A 21,087-nucleotide genomic window follows, 5' to 3' on the forward strand; every position below is an offset into this window, starting at 1 on the left:
AGAGCCAAGGTGTATGCGGATGAAAATCGGTCTATAAGAGTATTTGAAGAAGGAGAAAAAGTTTTTCTCAGAATTCCTTCGCACTCGAAGTCGTTGTCTTCAAGAGAGTGTGCTAAGTTATCACCTCGATACTGTGGGCGATGGTTAATTCTAAAAAGAATAGGCAGTGTAGCCTATAAATTAGAATTGCCACAGGGATGTAAGGTGCACCCGGTTTTTCATGTTTCGCGCTTAAAGAAATTTTTACATACAGGTGACTCACTAATCGAAGGTGTGGTTTTGTTTCAGGAGATAGAGGATATTGCAAGGCGCAAACCAACAAGAATCCTGGACCGAGGAACAATGCAAATACGAAATCGAAAGATACCCACGGTGTTGGTTGCATGGCATGGTCAGCCTCTATCGGAAGCTACCTGGGAATCCGTATATCAGTTGCGGAGAGTGTTCCCAGACTTTATCATCGAGGACGCTGATGTCTGAAGAGGGAAGGAATGTTACGCTCTAGCCGAGGTAGCATGACCTCGGAAGAATCAGTCGTTTGAGCTGAACTATGGTTATAGACCAGCAAATCCAACTATAGTTGGAATACCTCAGAAAGTGCCTAGTGCCGCGAACTTTGTGGTTCAGATGCGGGAGATGCTAGCACTTGCGAGAGCTAATATCCGCCAGGCTATGGATAGAGCCAAGGTGTATGCGGATGAAAACCGGTCTATAAGAGTATTTAAGGAAGGAGAAAAAGTTTTTCTCAGAGTTCCTTCGCACTCGAAGTCGTTGACTTTAGGAGAGTGTGCTAAGTTATCACCTCGATATTGTGGGCCGTGGTTAATTCTAAAAAGAATAGGCAAGGTAGCCTATAAATTAGAATTACCACCGGGGTGTAAGGTGCACCCAGTGTTTCATGTTTCTCGTTTAAAGAAAATTTTGCATATTGGTGACTCACTAATCGAAGGTGTGGTTTTGTTTCAGGAGATAGAGGATAATGTAAGACGCAAACCAACAAGAATCTTGGATGGAGGAACAATGCAAATACGAAATCGGAAGATACCCACGGTGTTGGTTGCATGGCATGGTCAGCCTCTATCGGAAGCTACCTGGGAATTTGTATACCAGTTACGGAGAGTGTTCCCAGATTTCATCATCGAGGACGCTAATGCTTGAAGAGGGAAGGAATGTTATGCTCTAGCCGAGATAGCATGACCTCGGAAAGATCGGTGGGCATTTTCTCTTAGATGACCGACTTCTGTAATATTTGATGTGCGTAAATAAAATGGTGAAGAGAAGTAACTGCCAAGGTCCTAGGTGAGGGTGAAATGGCATTGACTAGGTGGTTCTGAGTGCTAAGGCCTAGGTGCACCTAAATATGTAATAATACCAAGGGGCAAATGGTTTAATTGTGCCCCAAGAGAGGGGTAAAAGGTGTACCAAGTAAAAAGGGCTAAAATGATGACATGTGGCAAAAGGGAACCATCTAGGGAGTTGTGGGTCTTGTGGATAGGCAGGAGGAAAAGAAAATACGTATCTGTTGAAAACTTGCGATCCATGAGAGCAAGGCTAGGAGGAATAACGATATGCCATCACCCGTGATAATTGAGATAAGTGAATTAGCTCAGGTTCGTAAAAGCTAGGTGGCCCATTTGTCTACAATGGTGGCACTAATATCTTGGGATGCCTAAAACCTCAACCTAATGTCTAAACTCGCTTCCATAGAAGGTCTCTAGAAGGATCTCCTCGGCATAGGCATTGCCGTGGGAGTGATCGTTTAGGATCAAAGGAGCAGCTCATGCAGGCTACTTACTGCTCTCTTCAATAGTGTGCTGATAGATTCGAGGCAGACATATCCTCCATGATGATGTGGGCCTTGAAGGTAGGCGTAGAGCTTATCATGCCCTTGGTATGCCGCCGCATAGATACAGACTATTCTCCATCCAAGCCTCCCTCGTAATCACTGAAAGTCAAGGTTGTGGTGCAGGCTCCCCATGAGTTGGACCATAGTGAGTTGGAATGTGCAAGGACTCCACAACCATGTCGGCAGCAGCCCTAGCATTTGATATTTGCAAGGAGTTGTAGAGGGTTGTGGTAGGACTGTTAATGGATTTTCTTCTAATTCAAAAGCATATGTTTTTAGCAGTAGACGTCAAATGCAGATGCCATCTACTCCTTGGGAGAGGTCCACAGGTGTCGTCCCCCGCAGTAGGCAGGAATGGAAGGGTTTACACTTCGGTCACAAGCAATGGCTGCAAATGTATACGATCAAGGTGAGCTGACCACACGGAGGGTAGTATGGATGGGGTTATGATTGGGTGATTCCAGGATTGTTTTCTCAATGTCTATGCCCTTGCTTGTAGATAGCAGTGTTCGCTTTTTGGAGGCGGAAGATGGAGAGCCTCCCAGTTGTGGACTCTTGGATTGTTGGAGGACAAGTAAGGCAGAGCCTCTTCCTCTTTCTCGGAGATGCCAGCCACCGATAGGAGCACATGGGAGCAGTTTATCTTCACAATTCGTGGTTGGGATCCGTGGCAAGAGGTGGAGTTCTCCATACTCCTTAACTGCCTCCGTTTGTCCTTTGGATGGGGTTGTCATGATGGACTTGTAGAGAGGCTAGACCGGTTCTATGTTAGTGACTGAGTGATGCATGGGGGGAGCTACTGGCATTTTGGCAGGTACCACGATGTTTGATCACTCCATGAGTGTTCTACACCTCGAGCAGCCGTGTTGAGGACTCCCCCGAAATGGGGGTCCGCATCCTAGATACCCTATTCTAGAAGGAGAAGCTACAACATGCAGCCCAGGCACGATTCACACGAGGGCGGAGTGCTTTGGCTGTACTACAGCGACAATGCTTCCAAGCACACTTCTAGGATTCACCCATGGAGAGCTGGCTTTTTGATACGCTAGTGTGACCAACTGCCATGTATGCAGCGCCCTTCTAGGGATGCAATCTCCCGAAGGCAGAGTGGAGGAAATTTGAGCGGCTACAAGTGATCATGGGGTCTAGGATGATTCGATGTAAGTCCTTACTCCCTCATGAGATAGTACAGGCAGAGTCCGCCATGACACCTCTCCAGGTTGATGCCATCTTTCAGATAGTGACTTTCATCCACAGAGTTTGGGACTTACCTCACTGAAGACCTCCAAGGCTCGTCGTGGAGTCATCCAAACGACTAGCAGAGGGCGGGGCAGACACAGGTATGAAGCCTTTGAAGTCCTTGTTGCCCTTATCTTCTTGTGTAGTGTCTAGTCTATCTGAACATAGGCATGAGGCATTATAGTCTTGACAATACATTGAGATTGATACATCTATTTCGGACCTTGCAAAGCGTATTTTTTACTCTCATGCCCTGTTTTCAATTTCATAGCATTGATGTAGCATGTTGCGAAACATACAACTGGTGCCTAGATTATTATGCCATGTCAAACTGAATGAGTGTTTTAGTTGCTGACATGATTGGCTTTTCTGGGGTCTCAAGAGTGACAGCTCTTTTCATTTAAAAACACATCAATCCTTTGTATTAACATCATGTTCTTTGATCTATCTTGATTTCGTTCCACACCTGTCTGTCTTCCAGTTTTAGCTGAGCTATGAAATGACAGCCTATTAATACAAAATTTTGAGAAGCTCTGTGTGGAAAAGTTATTTAAGTATTTTCTAGGGGAAAGCTATTCCTGCGCTTTTTTTCCGATATTGGAGTATCTGCTGTGAGTGCCAAAACATACAGTTTCTGTTGTCTATGCATAGTGATCTTTGGATGGCCATATCTCTTGAATTGCATTCGATTTGTCTTCATTGTGTATGTATATGTTGTGATGGACTAGTCTTCCAACCATACATAGTTGCATTACAGTACTGACAGGTGTCATATTACGAGAAGCAGGACTTCTGTGACCAGGCTTGTAGAGGTTTCGTGTGGGGTATGCATAGAGTGTGTTAGTTGAGAAATGCTGTTGGACTGATCTTTGCTAGGATTACTTCAATGTTGGACTGCAGTACTATTGGTGATGTTTAACAAAGCAGCGCTTTCGACATACGACTTTCCATGTGCTAATATCATCACTTTGCTTCAGGTAGGACCAATTTTGATCTTTTTAATGTAGCTTTGGTTTGCTTATTAGTAGTCTTTGATTGAGATTTAAACCTTGTCAGCAGATACACAGAAGCCATTGGGGATCGATAGGTTAAATTAGAGTGTTAAAATTTATGTATATTGATGTGCAAAACATACCGGTAAAGTTTAAGATGTTGGATTCAAGTTTGTCTATAAGATTTCGGCAGGGGTTCTATTTGATCGCAAATTCATGCTTTTCTAGTCGGAGTACGTAGTGACCAATGTCAACTTTTGGCAAGTTCGGTAAAAGTGACTTGTATACATAGCAGATGGAAGGATTAAGCCCAGCACTGATGTCTTGAAAAGATATTCTATAAATAGTATTGCTACAAGAATAGTCTCTTGAATTTGGAGGATTTCGAAGATAAAGATGCTTTTCAATTGTTGTTCTATTTGTTGTCAAAAATAGAATTCGCGAATGCCTGCAATCTGTATGTGCCAGACAGCTGTCTGAGTCTAGAAGTAGGAACTCATTTGCAAAGCAGGTGGAAGGTTAAGGCCAGCAGACATTTTGAAAAGGTGCTTTCTGCTAAAAGTTTGACAGTCTGATTTTCTCCGTCTTTGTTGCTTTTTCCTCATGTGTTCAGATGGTCTGCTCAATTGTTTTGCTATATGCATTGAGATCCTGGAACATGATCAACTTTGGAAATGATCTGAAGACCGAACTTTCTTTGAAAGGACTCGTACCATACAAGACAGTCATAAAAACGTCTCCTCTCTCACTAGCATATTTATTTTATATGGTATGACTGTTACTTTGCATCCTGGAAATCGTAGTTATATATGTAATTGTTCATTTGTGATTATTAATGGGAAGAACTGAGTATCCATATTTCAGGTTGTGGGTATGGCATCAATCAGAGGAGTGAATGTCCCAATGTATACTACCTTGAGGAGGACGACAGTCTTTTTCACAATGCTTCTAGAATACATGCTTGTAGGACAGAAGTACTCAAGATACATTGTTACCAGGTACAGTCTGATTTTATGAATTTCTTCCTTGTGCATTGTTTCATGCAAAGGAAAAATCTGGCAACAGCTATACTTGCATGCAATTTATGTGGTGTCTGAATATGCAGAACAAGGGGTAGGGGGGGATGGGTCGGCACAAATCCTTTCAAGATCCTATGTAGGCTGAAAGGCAATGGAATTAGCCAAGGTCAAGGCTGCTAGGAAGGATGGAAAATGGGCACTATATCGTGGGGGTGTGACCCTAGTCAAGGACTTTAAATCCAAAACAAAAGGCTCTCGGTTTTAAACTGACGTATGGCTGATTATGTCTTAATTTTCAGACTATAATGTAGGTACTTGGAGTTGCTTTTAGAACTCCTTGGTAGTTGCCTTGTGCGCCCTTGATTTTCCTTTCTGACATTGTCTTCTCCAGAGAGGCAATGCGAAGCTTTACATCTCTGAGTTCTTGCTGTAGGAAATAAATCTGCTCATGTGGATTGAGTTTTCTCTGGAATCTGTGGTAGGTTAAGGCATAGGGAGATGGCGTTGAGGCTATGGAGGTGTAGGAGGGCTTCTTGCTGGCTGGGGTTGTAGCAAAAAGGTTAGTTTTGGGGAACTCCATCCAGTGGCCTGTGCTAAAGGATCCCCTTTGCAAAGGCTAACCCCCAAGGTGGGCCAAGGGTTCAGCCCAGCCGGGGTGTGTTTGCTCCTGTTGATAGACGACTTGAGGCGGTGATGACCTGGAGGCGGCGGCGGTTAGGATTCGCGCAGCCATGAAAACCTGGAAGCAGTGGTGGCGGCTAGGGTTTGTGCTTGGTGAGACGACCTCCTCGACCTTTTACTTGGCGACGACGGCCTGCTCTACGGGAACGGGTGGAGCGGCAGGCTGAGGGGTTGAGCGGGACTAAGCAGGGCACAGAGAGAGAGAGAGAGAGAGAGGGAGAGAGAGAGAGAGAGAGAGAACATACATGCATGCATGCATATGTAAGAATATAAATATAACAATACATATAAATTACAATAAAAATGAAAAAAGCAAGGAATGGGTGTATAGATGTAGACATTTATATTATGTGAGGATGCATGCATATAATTGAAGAGCATTTAAGGGGTTTAACATTCTTTATTAGAAAGGAATTAAATGACAAACTTGTAGATATCAGAAACTTGAAAGTAACATTTGGATGGAGGGCCGTGGAATCAAAGCCACCTGTGTGCACCTTGACCTGGCAATGTCATACATTCTTGAACATGTTTAATAAGACATTCTTATGGGATTCCTGTGGGTTCACAAGATTGTTTTTGCCTGAAATGATTGGATGCTATGGAAAGGGTGTAACTGTCAAACTTTTTTGCTGTTTGATTGGTCATATAATGTTGCAATGTTTTGAGATGAACCATTGAGCCATGCAACTTTGGGACATGCCTTGATCCAACTAGTTCTATTACTAGTGTCCTAATGTTTGTAGGGTAGGTTTTGCGAAGGCTTTATGAGCTATATCAAAAAATGTTATAGTTTCACATGTCTGTTGTCTCCTCTTCCAAGTTTTGTTCTTGGAACATCAATACATATGGATTTTGTGTTGTAACTATATATTGTTATTGTTTTTTGTTTTTAAAGTAAAAGAACAAGAGATTGAATAGATTGTGACATTTATTGATTTGGGTATTTTTATATCTTAGTAGCAGTAGAAACTTTCGTAGATTGTGGAAGCCTTTCATCTTGTTTCGGAGGCCAAAATGGCAAAAAGAGAACTGAGGGTGCACAAGACATTTCTTTTAAGTATTGCTAGGGGCTTATAAATGAACTCTTGCAAGTTACATTTTGTCGCACTCAAGAATATCTGTAGTATGTACAATAATAGAACATGAAAACTGTTAATTTCTGGAAAGCTAGAATTGAACACACTTTTTGATTTTTGTGTCTATTTGTTAGTATATTCTCTGTGGGAGCTTGCATTGCATAATTTTCAATTTTTATTTTCTTTGTTTTTGCAATTGGCTAAGGGCTTTTCATGAACAGTGTAGGAATCATAGTTTTGGGAGCATTTGTAGCAAGTGCGAGAGACTTGTCCTTCAATGTGGAAGGCTATCTAATAGTTATTCTATCAAATGTGACAACGGCTATCTATCTGACCACGATCTCTTATTTTGGTAAGACATCATTATTATTATTCATCAGATATTAGATCAAAGGGATTCTTATTAATATTTGTTTTTATGGAGAGTATATACTGATATGAGTCACAATCTGGAATTATTGTAGGCAAGACAAGCGGGCTTAATAGTTTTGGACTCATGTGGTGCAATGGTATGTCTAAGAATTGGACAAAGGATCATATGAGAGTTTATTTACTCTTTCTTGCAAGATGAGAATGAAGAACATGAAATGATTTGCTAGTGGTTATATAGGAAGGATATGAGTTTAGAAAAGGATGGATGAAATCTCACTTTCTAGTTAGTCTTTGTGTTTTATGTTTTTGGGCATCAATCCAGTCTTATGTTGTGTGCCACTTTGATGCCAAATTTTCCTCATGTGCCCTTATGTTTCTTCTGTTGTAGCTTAAGCTCTCTCTCTCTCTCTCTCTCTTTCTTACACACACACTTTTTTTTTTGTGAGAAGAAATCTTTTATTTCTATGGAAAAATTACATTCATAGCTGCTTCAAAAAACGAAGTAGCTACTACTCAACAAAAGATCTCAGTATAAGCTGTATACACATCCTGATCAATCAAACGAGTCTGAAAACAATCGTAGAATGATTGTTGCAGAGATCGTTTGAAGAAAAGAAAGGATGAAAATAGTGGATCACCAAAGACTCTATGATTTCTATCCATCCATAAAGTCCATAGGGTCCAATATCGCACCCATACAAAAAATAAATCAAAACCCTGTCTCTGGGGATGAAATCCAAACAACCAGAAAAATCTGCCAAAAGTAACAGTAGGAAATCGCTGTCAAAGCCTCTGTCTGATGAGAGCAATGAGATCAGAAGTGTTTGGACAGGACTAAAAGATATGAAGCACTGATTCAGTAGAGTGCGAGCATCTGTGACAAACAGCTGAAGCAATATGTCTGTGTGCGAGTAACTGTCCAGATGGAAAAATGCCAAGGAGAACTCGCCATAGGAAAAGCTGTTGTCGAAGAGGGACTTTGTAATGCCAAAGGAGACGCAGCCTTTTTCTCCACCACTTCATTGGACGATCCATATGCCAAACAGTATTTGCTCTGTTGGAAATCCAAGGTGGAGGTAATAACACTTTATATAGTGATGACACTGTAATATGTGAAAGCTTCAAAGGACGAACATATGAGGAAGGAGAGCGTAAATCCAATCCTCAAGCCGATGCTGAATTTCTAAATGAGGTACCGGCAAGTACGGTTGGAGCATTGCTGAAATTTTATGCCATAAAGGACGATAATGAGCTCCCAAGCCATATTTGCGAGCAGCCAAAGAAAAAGATAGAATTGTGTCATCATCCTGAAGTACATCCGCCACAGATGAAATGCCTTTGAAGGAGAGAAAATAAGAACGTCGGGGTTCTTGTATGGCCAAAGGTGGATGGAATACTTTAGACCAAAAGAGATTCTCTACCCTCAAAGAGTTGCCTGAGAGAGAGTCCCTGCCTTTCCATTCCAAGTGGGATAGAATATGTTTCCAATCAAGAAGCAGAGAAGAGACAAAAGGGCATCCTCTAATCTTGCGTTGGATAGAGCCAAATAAAAATTCCCACTGAGTAGGCTGCCAATTCCCAAAAGCAGATGTATGAAGATGTAATAAGAGAGAGCGGATCATAAAAGCCCAAGGCTGATCTCCTTGTAGAAACTGCATCATCATTTTCCCCCTGTGAGCAAGCAAGTGCATTTGAATATTGAGAATGTTCAGACCCCCGTGCATCTTTGGAGAACAGAGACGATGCATGGAGAGTAATCTGAGACTTTTCTTGCCATGTTTTGAACGCCAGAAAATTTCCATGATAGCTGACATAAATGATACCAAATCTGCCTTAGTGAACATAGTGAGAGGCAGATAAAATTGTATGTATGCTATCAAAATGGATTGTGTAATTCGCAGACGAACATGTAATGGCCAAGTTGCAAGCTTCCAATATTCAAGTTTTGCCCTTAACTTTACTAGCACCCAATCAGTTTGTTGTGAACGGGTGAGTCCCCAGCCTAGAGGATAACCAAGATGTCGAATGAATTGAGAAGCAGGGACAATTTCCCCAGGCCACAAAAGATTGTGCCAGTCCTGTGCATGTAAAGGCAGCAATTTTGATTTTTGAAAATTTACCTGAAGGCCAGCAGCCAATCCATATGTAGAAAGAGCATGCATAATCATGGACAGATCAGCCCGAGTATTTTTTGGAGTAAAGAAAGAATCATCAGCATATGCTTGAGCAATCATGTTGCGACTGCCTAGAATCTCCAAACCGTGCAGCTGGTCAGTGTCCAAGAGGTGATCCAGATATTGAAGCAGTGGATGGGTGGCTATGGCAAAAAGTAAAGCACTCAGTGGACATCCTTGTCTGACAGAGCAAGCAAGAGTCCAGGATGGAGAAATATCTCCTGAAAGCATGCAGGCAGCTTCACTATCTTGATATAGCCAATTGATGAGTTGCTGCATTTTTGTGCCAAAACCCAAAGCCTGCATAGTCGATGAAATGAAATCCCACTGAACTGTATCAAAAGCTTTGGCAATATCAACTTGCAATAACAAAACACCCTGCTGTGTGTATTTGGCATATTCAATTCCAATGTAAGCATTAGCAATGTTATCGGTGATATGCCTACGCGGGACAAAGCCATATTGTGCAGGATGCAACCCATCATGTAAAAACCCCTTTAGCCGAGCAACAATCATTTTGGTAGTGACTTTGTAAATTACGGGCATAAGAGTGATAGGTCTCCAGTCTGCCAAAGACTCACAAATTTGTTTTTTGGGAAGGAGTTTAATAAGACCTCTCTTCCATGTGTCTGGCATTTTCTGATGTTGCCATGCAGCATTCACCATATATAGTAATGGATGCTTCAAAATAGGCCAGTATGCTAGAAAAAACTCGACTGTTAAACCATCCCATCCGGGGGATTTCCATCTGCCACATGATTTGATCGCATCTGACAGTTCCCTCTCAGTAAAGGGTTCCTCCAATTCCAAAGCTTGAGTAGGGGAAATTATTGGAGAAACATTTTGCAACAGTAAATTTCGTGCAAGCAAAACCTGTTGCGAGAGAGGAGCTGCAGAGCCAAATTGCTGGGAGAAGTGATGCACACAAACAGAGGTTGTCTTGCTCTAGTCTCCCATTTTGCCAGTTTCCTGTGATCATTTAGTTTAAGACAATGTCTGGCCTGACATAGTGTGGTTTGCTCTTGCATGGACAACGAACGATGATGACTGAGTTCAGTGAGGTCTTGACAAGTAGACTTGGCCTGAGCAATGGTTTCCCTCAGAGTCTTCATGTAAGACTTGCCATAATCTCTAATCACCATTTGCATTTTAGAAATAAAAGAAACCCAGGCATCATCAGCTTGAAGATAGCTGCTAGAGGAAAGACAACGAGCTGCTTCAGTAACCATTGCCCTGAATTTAGCATGTTGCAAATAACTATTGTTGATGATTAGATGTCGCCGTTGTGGCAATCTATCTTCTGGCATCTTATGAAAAGATAACCGCAGCCATAGTGGTGCATGGTCTGAATGCACAAAGGCATAGTCAATCCACATTTTGCATGCGAAATCCCCATTTTGTTGGGGAGCGACACTATACCAACGATCCAGTCTTGCCTGATAAGCAGAAAGAGCATTATGTTGAAAAGTGTAGCCCGGTGACAAAGGCTGCAATTCCTTCCAAAGGTCAACCAGATTCGAATGCAAAAGTAGTTGAGACCATGCATGCCTTTCAGGAGATAACATATGATCGTGGCTGGAAGTGTTGTCTCCCTGTTGTGGAGCATTATTGAAATCCCCACATATGTAGGCATGATATCTCCACGGGTATTGTTGCATAGCATCCCAAATTACAGTTCTATCTCGAGATGACTAAGGTGCATAAACTGAAGCAAATTCAAACACCTCTCCTCTAATAATGCATTGAAGAACAAGCCATCTGCCTTTGTTGTCATTTAATGCAATGACTGGTTGAAGCTCATGTTTGATCAGAAGGACAACCCCTGAGAAAGAGTGCTCCCCAGCATAGAAAATGTCATACCCACAGTAGTGTCCTGTCTTGCCTGCATAAATATGTTGGTTGTGCTCTTGTAATGCCACTATGTCAGGCTGAAATCTGTTGATGTACAGCCACACAGATTTCCATTTCCTACTGTCACTCATGCCCTGGACATTGAGTGTAAAACAGGTGATGTGAGCAGTCATATATACAGATATTTATAGTAATGTAACAACTATGTACAGCAGCAAAAAGTATAAGGTCAACCTTGCATTTCTATCTCAGGGTCGAGGCCTCGCCCCTGAGAAGAAGTAGTCGCCTGAGAAGTAGACAGCAAAGCAGCAACCTCTTCTTCAGGGAAGAGTGTTCTGCTGGCTGTTACTGCAGCCCATGTAATCCCAATTCCTGTATTGATCTCTGGGGTGTTTCCGCTAGAAGATGCACCATTCCAAGTGCGGGGGGGGGGGATTCTTCGAGCAGAAATAACTTTTCTTGGGCTCTGCCAGCCATCAGTTGAAGGTTGCTTTCCTTTGGGCAGGGATTGAGTAGCAGGAGGTGAATGTGAAGTGAGATTCGCATGGATAACTACTGAATCTTTGCCTTTATCCTGACTTCCAGACTGCTGTCTACTGCTTTTATTTTTGTTGGCAATTGGAGTAGGAGCATCTTTGGTGGGCATGTGGACTGGCAAGGTGACATGAGGCATTTTGTGTGAGTTCAGCGGACACTGTGAGGCCATGTGTCCAAACTTTTTGCATTCAAAACAGGTCCCTGCAAATAAGCCCCATTTGAGTTTATAAAATGCACTCCCCATGTTTGCATTATTCACCGTGACTGAATAAGAGTCCGGTGTGGGATTATCAGTATCCCAGAGAATGCAAAATCTGTTTGAATTACCATTTGGCCGTGGTGGGCAGACCACTTTACCTAAAGAGGCTGCAATTTTAGGCAAAATTGCGGCCATGCATTGGGGGAAATCAACAACTTCGACCCAGACTGGGCATCTATGTCTGATTAAAGCCTGAAAGTCCCTTGTGGGAGACCATGGCAAGACATGCACCATTTGCTGCCCAAAAAAGAGAGGTGAATGTTCCAAAAGCATTTGTCTGTGGATCTCATCCACCATGATAACCTCGAAAAAGCCCCTGGCTGCATAGTGTACTTTACGAACAAAAGAACCAGCCAATGTGCGTGTCAGCCAGTTGCCTATCTCTGCAGCAGGTGGCATCCGGCCTGGAAAGAATAATATAACTGCGTTCTTGGCATACTCTCTGACTGGATCCACAATTTCATCAACCTCAACCATGAGGCCAACTGAGGGAACCGAGTCTTTCCAGTCTTTTCTCGTATCTGCAAATCCTTCATGCATTACATCATATACTAGTTGAGCCTCAAGTGTGTCATGCATCGGGTCATGCTGACCCTCAACCTGCTTTTGCTTCTTGCAGGGAGCCGAGCGCTCCTTTTGAAATGTTTTTTCATATGAATACTCTGCCATGACTTGGTAAGAAAAGGAGCTTGAGGATGAAGTACCTGTAACAGGGTAGAAGAAGCCAAAAAAACCAGTCCCAAAGAAATATCCACCGGGAGCTCACAAAAGAAGAGAGGAAGAGTATAGCTGTAAGGCAGGTAGGACAAGATTGTACGACGATGCTGAGTTGTACGGAGGTATGTACGGGCTGCAATGAAAGAAAAAAGACAGTACGATGGTACGACTGAGAACGTGAAGACTGGCCTGTACGGGAAGGTACGACGTACGGAAATGTACGCACACACACACACACACTCTTTTTTTTTTGTAATATCCAGTGCAATATATTTATATGCTCATAAATTTACATGATGGGAGGTCCCCGAAATGGAGAGTATCCAAAGATCAGAAACATAAAAAGAAAAGCTCTATGCAAGAAGCATCCATATCACCCTTTGGCAGGCTACATGCACACACACACACACACACTTTTTTTTTTAGTAATATCAAGTGCTGTATTTATATGCTTATGAATTTACAAGATGGGAAGTCTCCAAAATGGAGAGTATCCCAAAGATCAGAAACATAAAAAGAAAAGCTCTATGCAAGAAGCATCTATATCACCCTCACGGCAGGCATTATATAAGGAAGATTGCCGCAATGAGGCTCGGAAAGATTCATATGACTTGTGAATCTGCCGACCCAAGTATGCCAAATTATGCTCACTCTAGATTGTCCAAAGAGCCCAATATCTCACCCAAGAGAGAAATAGTGAGTATTGAGACAAGGATCTCATAAATCTGCCAAATAGCCAAAAATGTTTCCCAAATCTGTGACTCGGGAAACGGAGCCGAAGATGATCTGAAATTCTCCCAAGGAGGTTCCTAGAACACGGGCAGTGCCAAAGCAAATGAGGGACAGTCTCTGAAGGAGCCTGACATCTTAAACATGTGGATGGTGCAATGCGACGTTTAGCAAGTGTGACTCCCACTGACAATGTGCCTATCATGCATCTCCAAAGAAAAAGTCTTTGTTTCAAAGGCATTTTACACTTCCATAATATTCGGAGATTCTTCCGCCACCATGAGAGGGGCTTCCTGATATGCCACAGAGTATTAGCATATTGTTGAATCCATGGAGCAGGTTGAAGAAGCCTGTAGGCTTTGATGGAGGTCAAGGCAGGCAGAGGAACATGATGAGAGCATGTAGCAGAGGGTTGCAATTGCCAATCCATAAGCCTGTCTGTGTCAGCCACAGGGGGAACAGGTAGAAAATGATGTAACAAATCAGCAATTTTCTTCCATATCGACCTATGGTGCATTCCCAATGCATAGGAAGCAGTGGCCTGAGGAAAAGATAAGACATAGCCCTGATTATCTACCACATCATGTATATATCTAATTCCCAATTTCATGAGATTGTATGCCCGAACAGGTTCAGTAAAGCGAGTGGAATGTCAAAGATGGCACTCCAATGAATACTTTCTTTCCTCATTGAGTTTGTCCCCGAGCAATTATCAGGAGCCCATTTGACCTTAGAAAGTACTTGTTTCCAATCAAGTATCAGAGCAGTAGAGAAAGGACAGCCAGGTATCTTCCCTACAAATCTCCCAATGACAACCTCCCAATGATCAGTAGTCCAATGACCGTAAGTAGAAGTCCTCATGTTGACACACATGGATGCTATCATACAAGTCCATGGCTGTTGTTGGCAGAAAAAAGTATGGAGCATAGTCGCCTTCCTTGCAAGTACATGATATCTTATATTGAGGATATTAAGTCCACCATGCATCCTAGGAGAGCACACCATTTCCATCTTCATCAGTCTCGATGCTTTTACATCAGTTTTTGTCCTCCATAACATCTCCATAGCTTGAGACATAAAGGCTGAAATATCTCTGGAGGACCAATGCAGCAAAGGCAAAAAGAACTGGACATAGGACATTACAATGGACTGTACTATTCTGAGCCTGACATGAAGTGGCCAAGTAGAAATTTTCCAGTATTCCAGTTCGTGTTGAAGTCTTTGGAAGATCCATTTTAACTGCTGCTTCGTGGTGATATGCCATCCTATAGGATATCCCAAATGTCTGACTACATCTTTGGAGTGCACCACCTGACCTGGCCAAAGAATAGAATGGCAGTCACATTGTTTCAGGGGAAGCAATTTAGATTTGTCAAAATTGACATGCAATCCTGCTGCCAATCCATACAATGATAGAGTGGTCATAAGCATGTGATCTTCCCGGGGAGAATTCTGTGGCATAAAGAAGGAATCATCAGCATATGCTTGTGCCAAAAAAGATGCAGCCTCAGGGATTTTAAGACCAGTCATCTGTCCTGTGTTTGTAAGATGATTACATTAAGAGGGGATGGGTCGCAATGGCATAGAAGAGAGCACTAAGAGGGCAGCCGTGTCTAACTGATCTACCCAATGTCCATGACCGAGATAGATGACCCCCAAGAATGCACTGAGGAGTAGAGCCAGAATAAAGCCAGTAAACTGCATTTGCTATCTTTGGACCAAAGCCCAACTTTGTCATGATTTGAGAGTTTTGATGAGCAGCCCTTATCCATGAGGGGCTTCATCATTCTTGCTCTAGTCTGCCATTTGTGCATTTTCCTCTAATCATTAGTAGTCAATTTAATCCGGGCATGTGAAAGGGAATCATTTTCTGATTCAGAGAGAGGCCTTAAATGTGAAAATTCAGTCAATTGTTGTGCTGTCCTTTTTGCCCATTTAACCTCATTCCTCCATTTAGTCATATGCCAGTTTCCATACTCCCTAATGACATTCTGCATACGAGAGACAAAGCTGTCCCAAGCATAATCCATGTCCTCCTGGGCATGCAAAGGCAAGGGATGAATTGCAAGTCTGATCATTTGCTGGAAATAGCGATGTCGGAAATAAGCCTAATTAACATGCAATAATCTACTGGAAAGGGGTGGCAAATCATCCAGTGGCATACCAAGGTGCAGATTCATCCATAATGGGGCATGATCTGACAAGCCCAATGAGATATCTACGAGGAGATGAGGGCTAAAATCTGCATATAGTTGTGGGTAAAACAAATACCATCTGTCAAGCCTTGCCCAGTATGTAGTAAGTGCATTATGATGAAAAGTATATCCAGGCACTGACCCTTGGAGAAGCAGCCATAAATCTTCAGCCTGCACAGAAAGAAGCATGCTATCCCATTTCTGTCTTTCAAATAATAGCATATGAGATCTTGAAGTGGTGTTATCTCTTGGCAGAGGGGAATTATCAAAATCTCCATAGATGAATGCATTAGATCTCCATGGATATTTGCTTAAAGAATCCCATAAAGAAGCCCTCATGGCAGAGGTCTGCGAGGCATAGACTGATGCAAACTCAAGAATATCACCATTGACATTACATTGTATGACCATCCATCTGCCACTGCTATCATTGAAGGCTAACTGAGGCTCCAGCTCATGTCTAACCATTATACATACACCTGAGTAGGTAGTGGTACCAGCATAGTATATGTCATTACCGCCAAAATAATCATGATGACCAACCTTAGAGTGTTGATTATGCTCTTGGAAACAAACAATATCTGGCTGCATTTTATGTACATAATTCCATAAAAGCCTCCACTTTGAGACATTGCAGAGGCTCTGTACATTGTATGTAAAGCACTTAAGTGTTTGATGCATGAAAGAGGTATATACAGTAAAGTATAAGTATGGAACAAGATGTCAAAGAGGCAAAGCCTCTGCTTGCATGGGCTGCGTTCCGTCATGATCCATGAAAGAAATAGCATTCTCCCCTTCTTCAGAATCACATGTGGGGATGCCCTTCTTCAAAACCCCCACCCAATTTTGAAGGACAGGAGCTGAAGTAGAAGCCTGTCTTGGTGAGGGAGAAGCTTCTTGGTGGTGAGGACAAATGACCTGTCCCAAAGAAGCAGCCAGGCCAGGCAATTCTTCATGTATATAGTCCAGAAAGTTAACAACCTCAACCCATACAAGACAATGATGTCGTATAAGACTTTGATAATCTTTGTTTGGGGACCAGGGCATAGCATGTACCATCTGCTTCTTGTAAAAGAGGGGAGAAAGCTCAAGTAGCCTCTGCTTGCACAAAGCATCTGATAAATGCACCTCATAAAAGCCTCTAGATGCAAAATATACTCCCTCTACAAAGCATCCTCTAAGGATGGACTTAATCCACTGTGCAACATCACTGGCTGCTGGGATTCTTCCTGGAAAGAAAATTATTACCGCGGTTTGAGATAACTTCCTGAGAGGATTCACGAGGGATGGCAATTTCAATTTGTATGTGACCTCTGGGATTGGTTTGCCCCATTCCTGTCGTGACTGCTGAAAGTCATCCTTAAGTGTATCAAACACGTATTGAGCTTCCATAGTAAGTTCATCATCTTGTGATGCAGGCTGTGAAGGACGGCGCTTGACATCTGCAGGTCTTTCTTTTCGAGCATATGTACAAACATCCGAACCTGAAGCCATGATTGAAATACGGCAAGGCAAGAAAGACTGTACGGAGAAGTATAGAGTGAAAGAAAACGAGACAGAGAACTGTACGGAAAAGCACAGGAGCAAGACCCAAAATTGTACGGAAAAGATACTGGATTGTACGGACAAGGCTGGACTATACGGAAATACAAACGGGGCTGTACAGAAAAGGCTGGATTGTACGGAGATGCAGACGGGGCACGGAAAGGACTGCACTGTACGGAAATACGGACGAGGCTGTACAGACGTATGGAACGCAGACGTCAGAAAAGAGTACGGCGATGCAGACAGGTACAGATCTGCGTGCGGAGCTGCGCAGAGGTAAGTCGAGCCGACTTGGATCCAAATATGTTGAAGATATCCTTGGCATTAAACTAGACTCTCGTTTTGTTGACTCACCTGGGCAATTATTTTCCTGATTTCTTTGACCATGAACTTTGAATGGCATGAAAAACTTGAATGTATTACTAAATGAACAATTCAAAAAATCAATGAAGTATGAATATTGTGTTATTCTCATTCCCACAAAAAAAAGGAGTGAATAAAAACAAAAAAACTGATGCCAGTACATAGAGTATTAGGAAAATTTGTGGCACCACTTACAGAGAAACCAAGCAAGTAATTGACTTTGGCAAATGGGATCATTTCTTACTTGCTCTCTTACTGCCATGTTGTCTTTGTTAATCTTCCAATACCCTAGCTGTTTGTACGGTCGTACGGAAACCGTACGGCGACCGTACAGGTGGATGGACAGAAAGGGAGCCTGTAAAGAATCCTTGGCGAGGCTGGAGAGCAAAGGCCGCACTCACTTACACACCACTACACACACTCTCTCTCTCTCACACACACACACACTTTTTTTTAAATAGTAAAATCCAGTGCAGTGTATTTATATTCTCATAAATTTACAAGATGGGAAGTCTCCAAAATGGAGAGTATCCCAAAGATCAGAAACATAGAAAGAAGAGCTCTATGCAAGAAGCATGTATATCACCCTCATGGCAGGCATCATATAAGGATTGCCGCAATGAGGCTCGGAAAGATTCATATGACTTGTGAATCTGCCGACCCAAGTATGCCAAATTATGCTCACTCCAGATTGTCCAAAGAGCCCAATATCTCACCCATGAGAGAAATAGTGAGTATTGAGACAAAGACCTCATAAATCTCCCAAGGAGGTTCCTAGAACCCGGGCAGTGCCAATGCAAATGAGGGATAGTCTCTGAAGGAGCCTGACATCGTAAACATGTGGATGGTGCAATGTGGCGTTTGACAAGTGTGATTCCCACTAACAATGTGCCTGTCATGCATCTCCAAAGAAAAAGTCTTTGTTTCAAAGGCATTTTACACTTCCATAATATCCGGAGATTCTTCTGCCACCATGAGAGGGGCTTCCTGATATACCACAGAGTATTAGCATATTGCTGAATCCATGGAGCAGGCTGAAGAAGCCTGTAGGCTTTGATGGAGGTCAAGGTAGGCAGAGGAACAGGATGAGAGCATGTAGTAGAGGGTTGCAATTGCCAATCCATAAGCCTATCTGTGCCAGCCATAGGAGGAATAGGTAGAAAAGGAAGTAACAAATCAGCAATTTTTTTCCATATCGACCTATGATGCATTCCCAATGCATAGGAAGCAGTGGCCTGAGGAAAAGATAAGACATAGCGCTGATCATCTACCACATCATTGATGTATCTAATTCCCAATTTCATGAGATTATATGCCCGAACAGGTTCCTGTAAAGCAAGTGCAATGTCAAAGATGGCACTCCAATGAATACTTTCTTTCCTCATTGAGTTTGTCTCCGAGCGATTATCAGGAGCCCATTTGACCTTAGAAAGTACTTGTTTCCAATCAAGTATCAGAGCAGTAGAGAAAGGACAGCCAGTATCTTCCCTACAAATCTCCCAATGACAACCTCCCAATGATCAGTAGTCCAATGGCCATAAGTAGATGTCCTCATGTTGACACACATGGATGCTATCATACAAGTCCATGGCTGTTGTTGACGGAAAAAAGTATGGAGCATAGTCGCCTTCCTTGCAAGTACATGATATCTTATATTGAGAACATTAAGTCCACCATGCATCCTAGGAGAGCACACCATTTCCATCTTCATCAGTCTCAATGCTTTCATAGCAGTTTTTGTCCTCCATAACAGCTCCATAGCTTGAGACATAAAGGCTGAAATATCTCTGGAGGACCAATGTAGCAAAGGCAAAAATAACTGAATATAGGACATTACAATGGACTGTACTATTCTGAGCCTGACATGAAGTGGCCAAGTAGAGATTTTTCAATATTCCAGTTTATGTTGAAGTCTTTGGAAGATCCATTTTCATTGCTGCTTCCTGGTGATATGCCATCCTATAGGATATCCCAAATGCCTAACTACATCTTTGGAATGCACTACCTGACCTGGCCAGAGAATAGAATGCCAGTCACACTGTTTCAGGGGAAGCAATTTAGATTTGTCAAAATTGACATGCAATCCCGCTGCTAATCCATACAATGATAGTGTGGTCATAAGCATGTGAACTTCCTGAGGAGAGTTCTGTGGCATAAAGAAGGAATCATCAGCATATGCTTGTGCCAAAAAAGATGCAGCCCCAGGGATTTTAAGACCAGTCATCTGTCCTGTGTTTGTAAGATGATCAAGATACATCAAGAGGGGATGGGTCGCAATGGCATAGAAGAGAGCACTAAGAGGGCAGCCGTGTCTAACTGATCTAGCCAATGTCCATGACCGAGATAGATGACCCCTAAGAATGCACTGAGAAGTAGAGCCAGAATAAAGCCAATAAATTGCATTTGCTATCTTGGGACCAAAGCCCAACTTTGTCATGATTTGAGAGATAAAATCCTATTGAACAGTGTCAAATGCCTTAGCAATATCTACCTGTAATATGAGCACATCTTGATGCGAGTACTTAGCATATTCAATTGCAGTCAATGCATTGGAGATATTGTCATGGATTTGTCTTCGCGGCACAAACCCATACTGATGAGGATGAAGGCCCGCATTCAGTATCCTGTGAAGCCTATACACAATCATTTTGGCAATGAGTTTATAAACTACAGGCATCAAAGTAATAGGCCTCCAATCTGACATATGGTCACACAGATGTTTTTTGGGCACAAGTTTGATTATGCCATGCTTCCAAAGGTGCGGCAAGTGATTTTCTTGCCAGGCAACATTGATCATTTGCAATTTGTGGAATACGACATTTTCTATGCTGGTCAAAACGCCTTCTCTGGAATACTTCTTGTGAAACATGCCCTTCAGCCAGTTGTGGCTTTTAATGACCACTCTGGTCGTTGTATTATTGTGCAATGCTTGTTCTAGGAGAGAGATTTGAATATGTCTGTGGGGATTTCAATAATGCATCATAGCCAGCAGACAAGACATTGGATCATACACATGTGCTTGCCTCTGAGACAGTGCAATGGACTCATTTACTCTTCTTAGTTTGCTCTGAAAAGAGACTAGGCCTTTGCTTCCCAGTTATACTTTCAGCCTAATGCACAGTCCGCTTATCGAGCTTGTTTAGATCGCTGGTATGTGTTTAAGGCACATCAATATGGTGCCTTCACTTGTGACATATGGGCTGATTATGTTTTCCTGCATTCAGATCATACTCCTCGTTGGCTGCAGCTGTCTTTTTATGATATTCAGCACGACAGGTTTCTGGATAAAAGGCTTCTTTTAGTAAAAACTAGTTATTTGCAGTGTGAGCCATATAATAATTTGGTGAGAGATGCACTGGCTCCTCTTTGGACACATTGTCACCTAGATGCTGATCATGCATGGAGAGCTTTTGGCACCCACATGCAGCATGTCATTCGTGACTATGGCAAACACTTTACGCGTAATCTCAAACAGGATGTAGCTAAAGC

At 42.5% G+C, this 21,087-nt stretch overlaps 1 protein-coding gene across 6 annotated transcripts in view; it reads left to right on the top strand.

Annotated features, from left to right (window-relative positions):
* The window catches only part of LOC147885191 (UDP-N-acetylglucosamine transporter UGNT1-like), an 82,564-nt gene that overhangs the window by 49,850 nt on the left and 11,627 nt on the right, over nt 1-21,087 (top strand). For all 6 annotated transcript variants that reach the window (XR_015543543.1, XR_015543544.1, XR_015543545.1 and 3 more), the window contains 5 exons: nt 3,986-4,062; nt 4,691-4,846; nt 4,942-5,075; nt 7,078-7,208; nt 7,321-7,365. Coding sequence is in view for 2 of the 6 variants with exons in the window: in XM_087397379.1 (XP_087253505.1) it covers nt 3,986-4,062; nt 4,691-4,846; nt 4,942-5,075; nt 7,078-7,208; nt 7,321-7,365 (543 nt within the window). In the remaining 4 variants the exon portion in view is untranslated. The remainder of the gene's footprint in view (nt 1-3,985; nt 4,063-4,690; nt 4,847-4,941; nt 5,076-7,077; nt 7,209-7,320; nt 7,366-21,087) is intronic.

The sequence above is a fragment of the Dipteris shenzhenensis genome, chromosome 26, assembly GCF_047967505.1.
Source record: "Dipteris shenzhenensis isolate YYH24624 ecotype China chromosome 26, Dip_SZ_1.0, whole genome shotgun sequence".
Classification (NCBI taxonomy): domain Eukaryota; kingdom Viridiplantae; phylum Streptophyta; class Polypodiopsida; order Gleicheniales; family Dipteridaceae; genus Dipteris; species Dipteris shenzhenensis.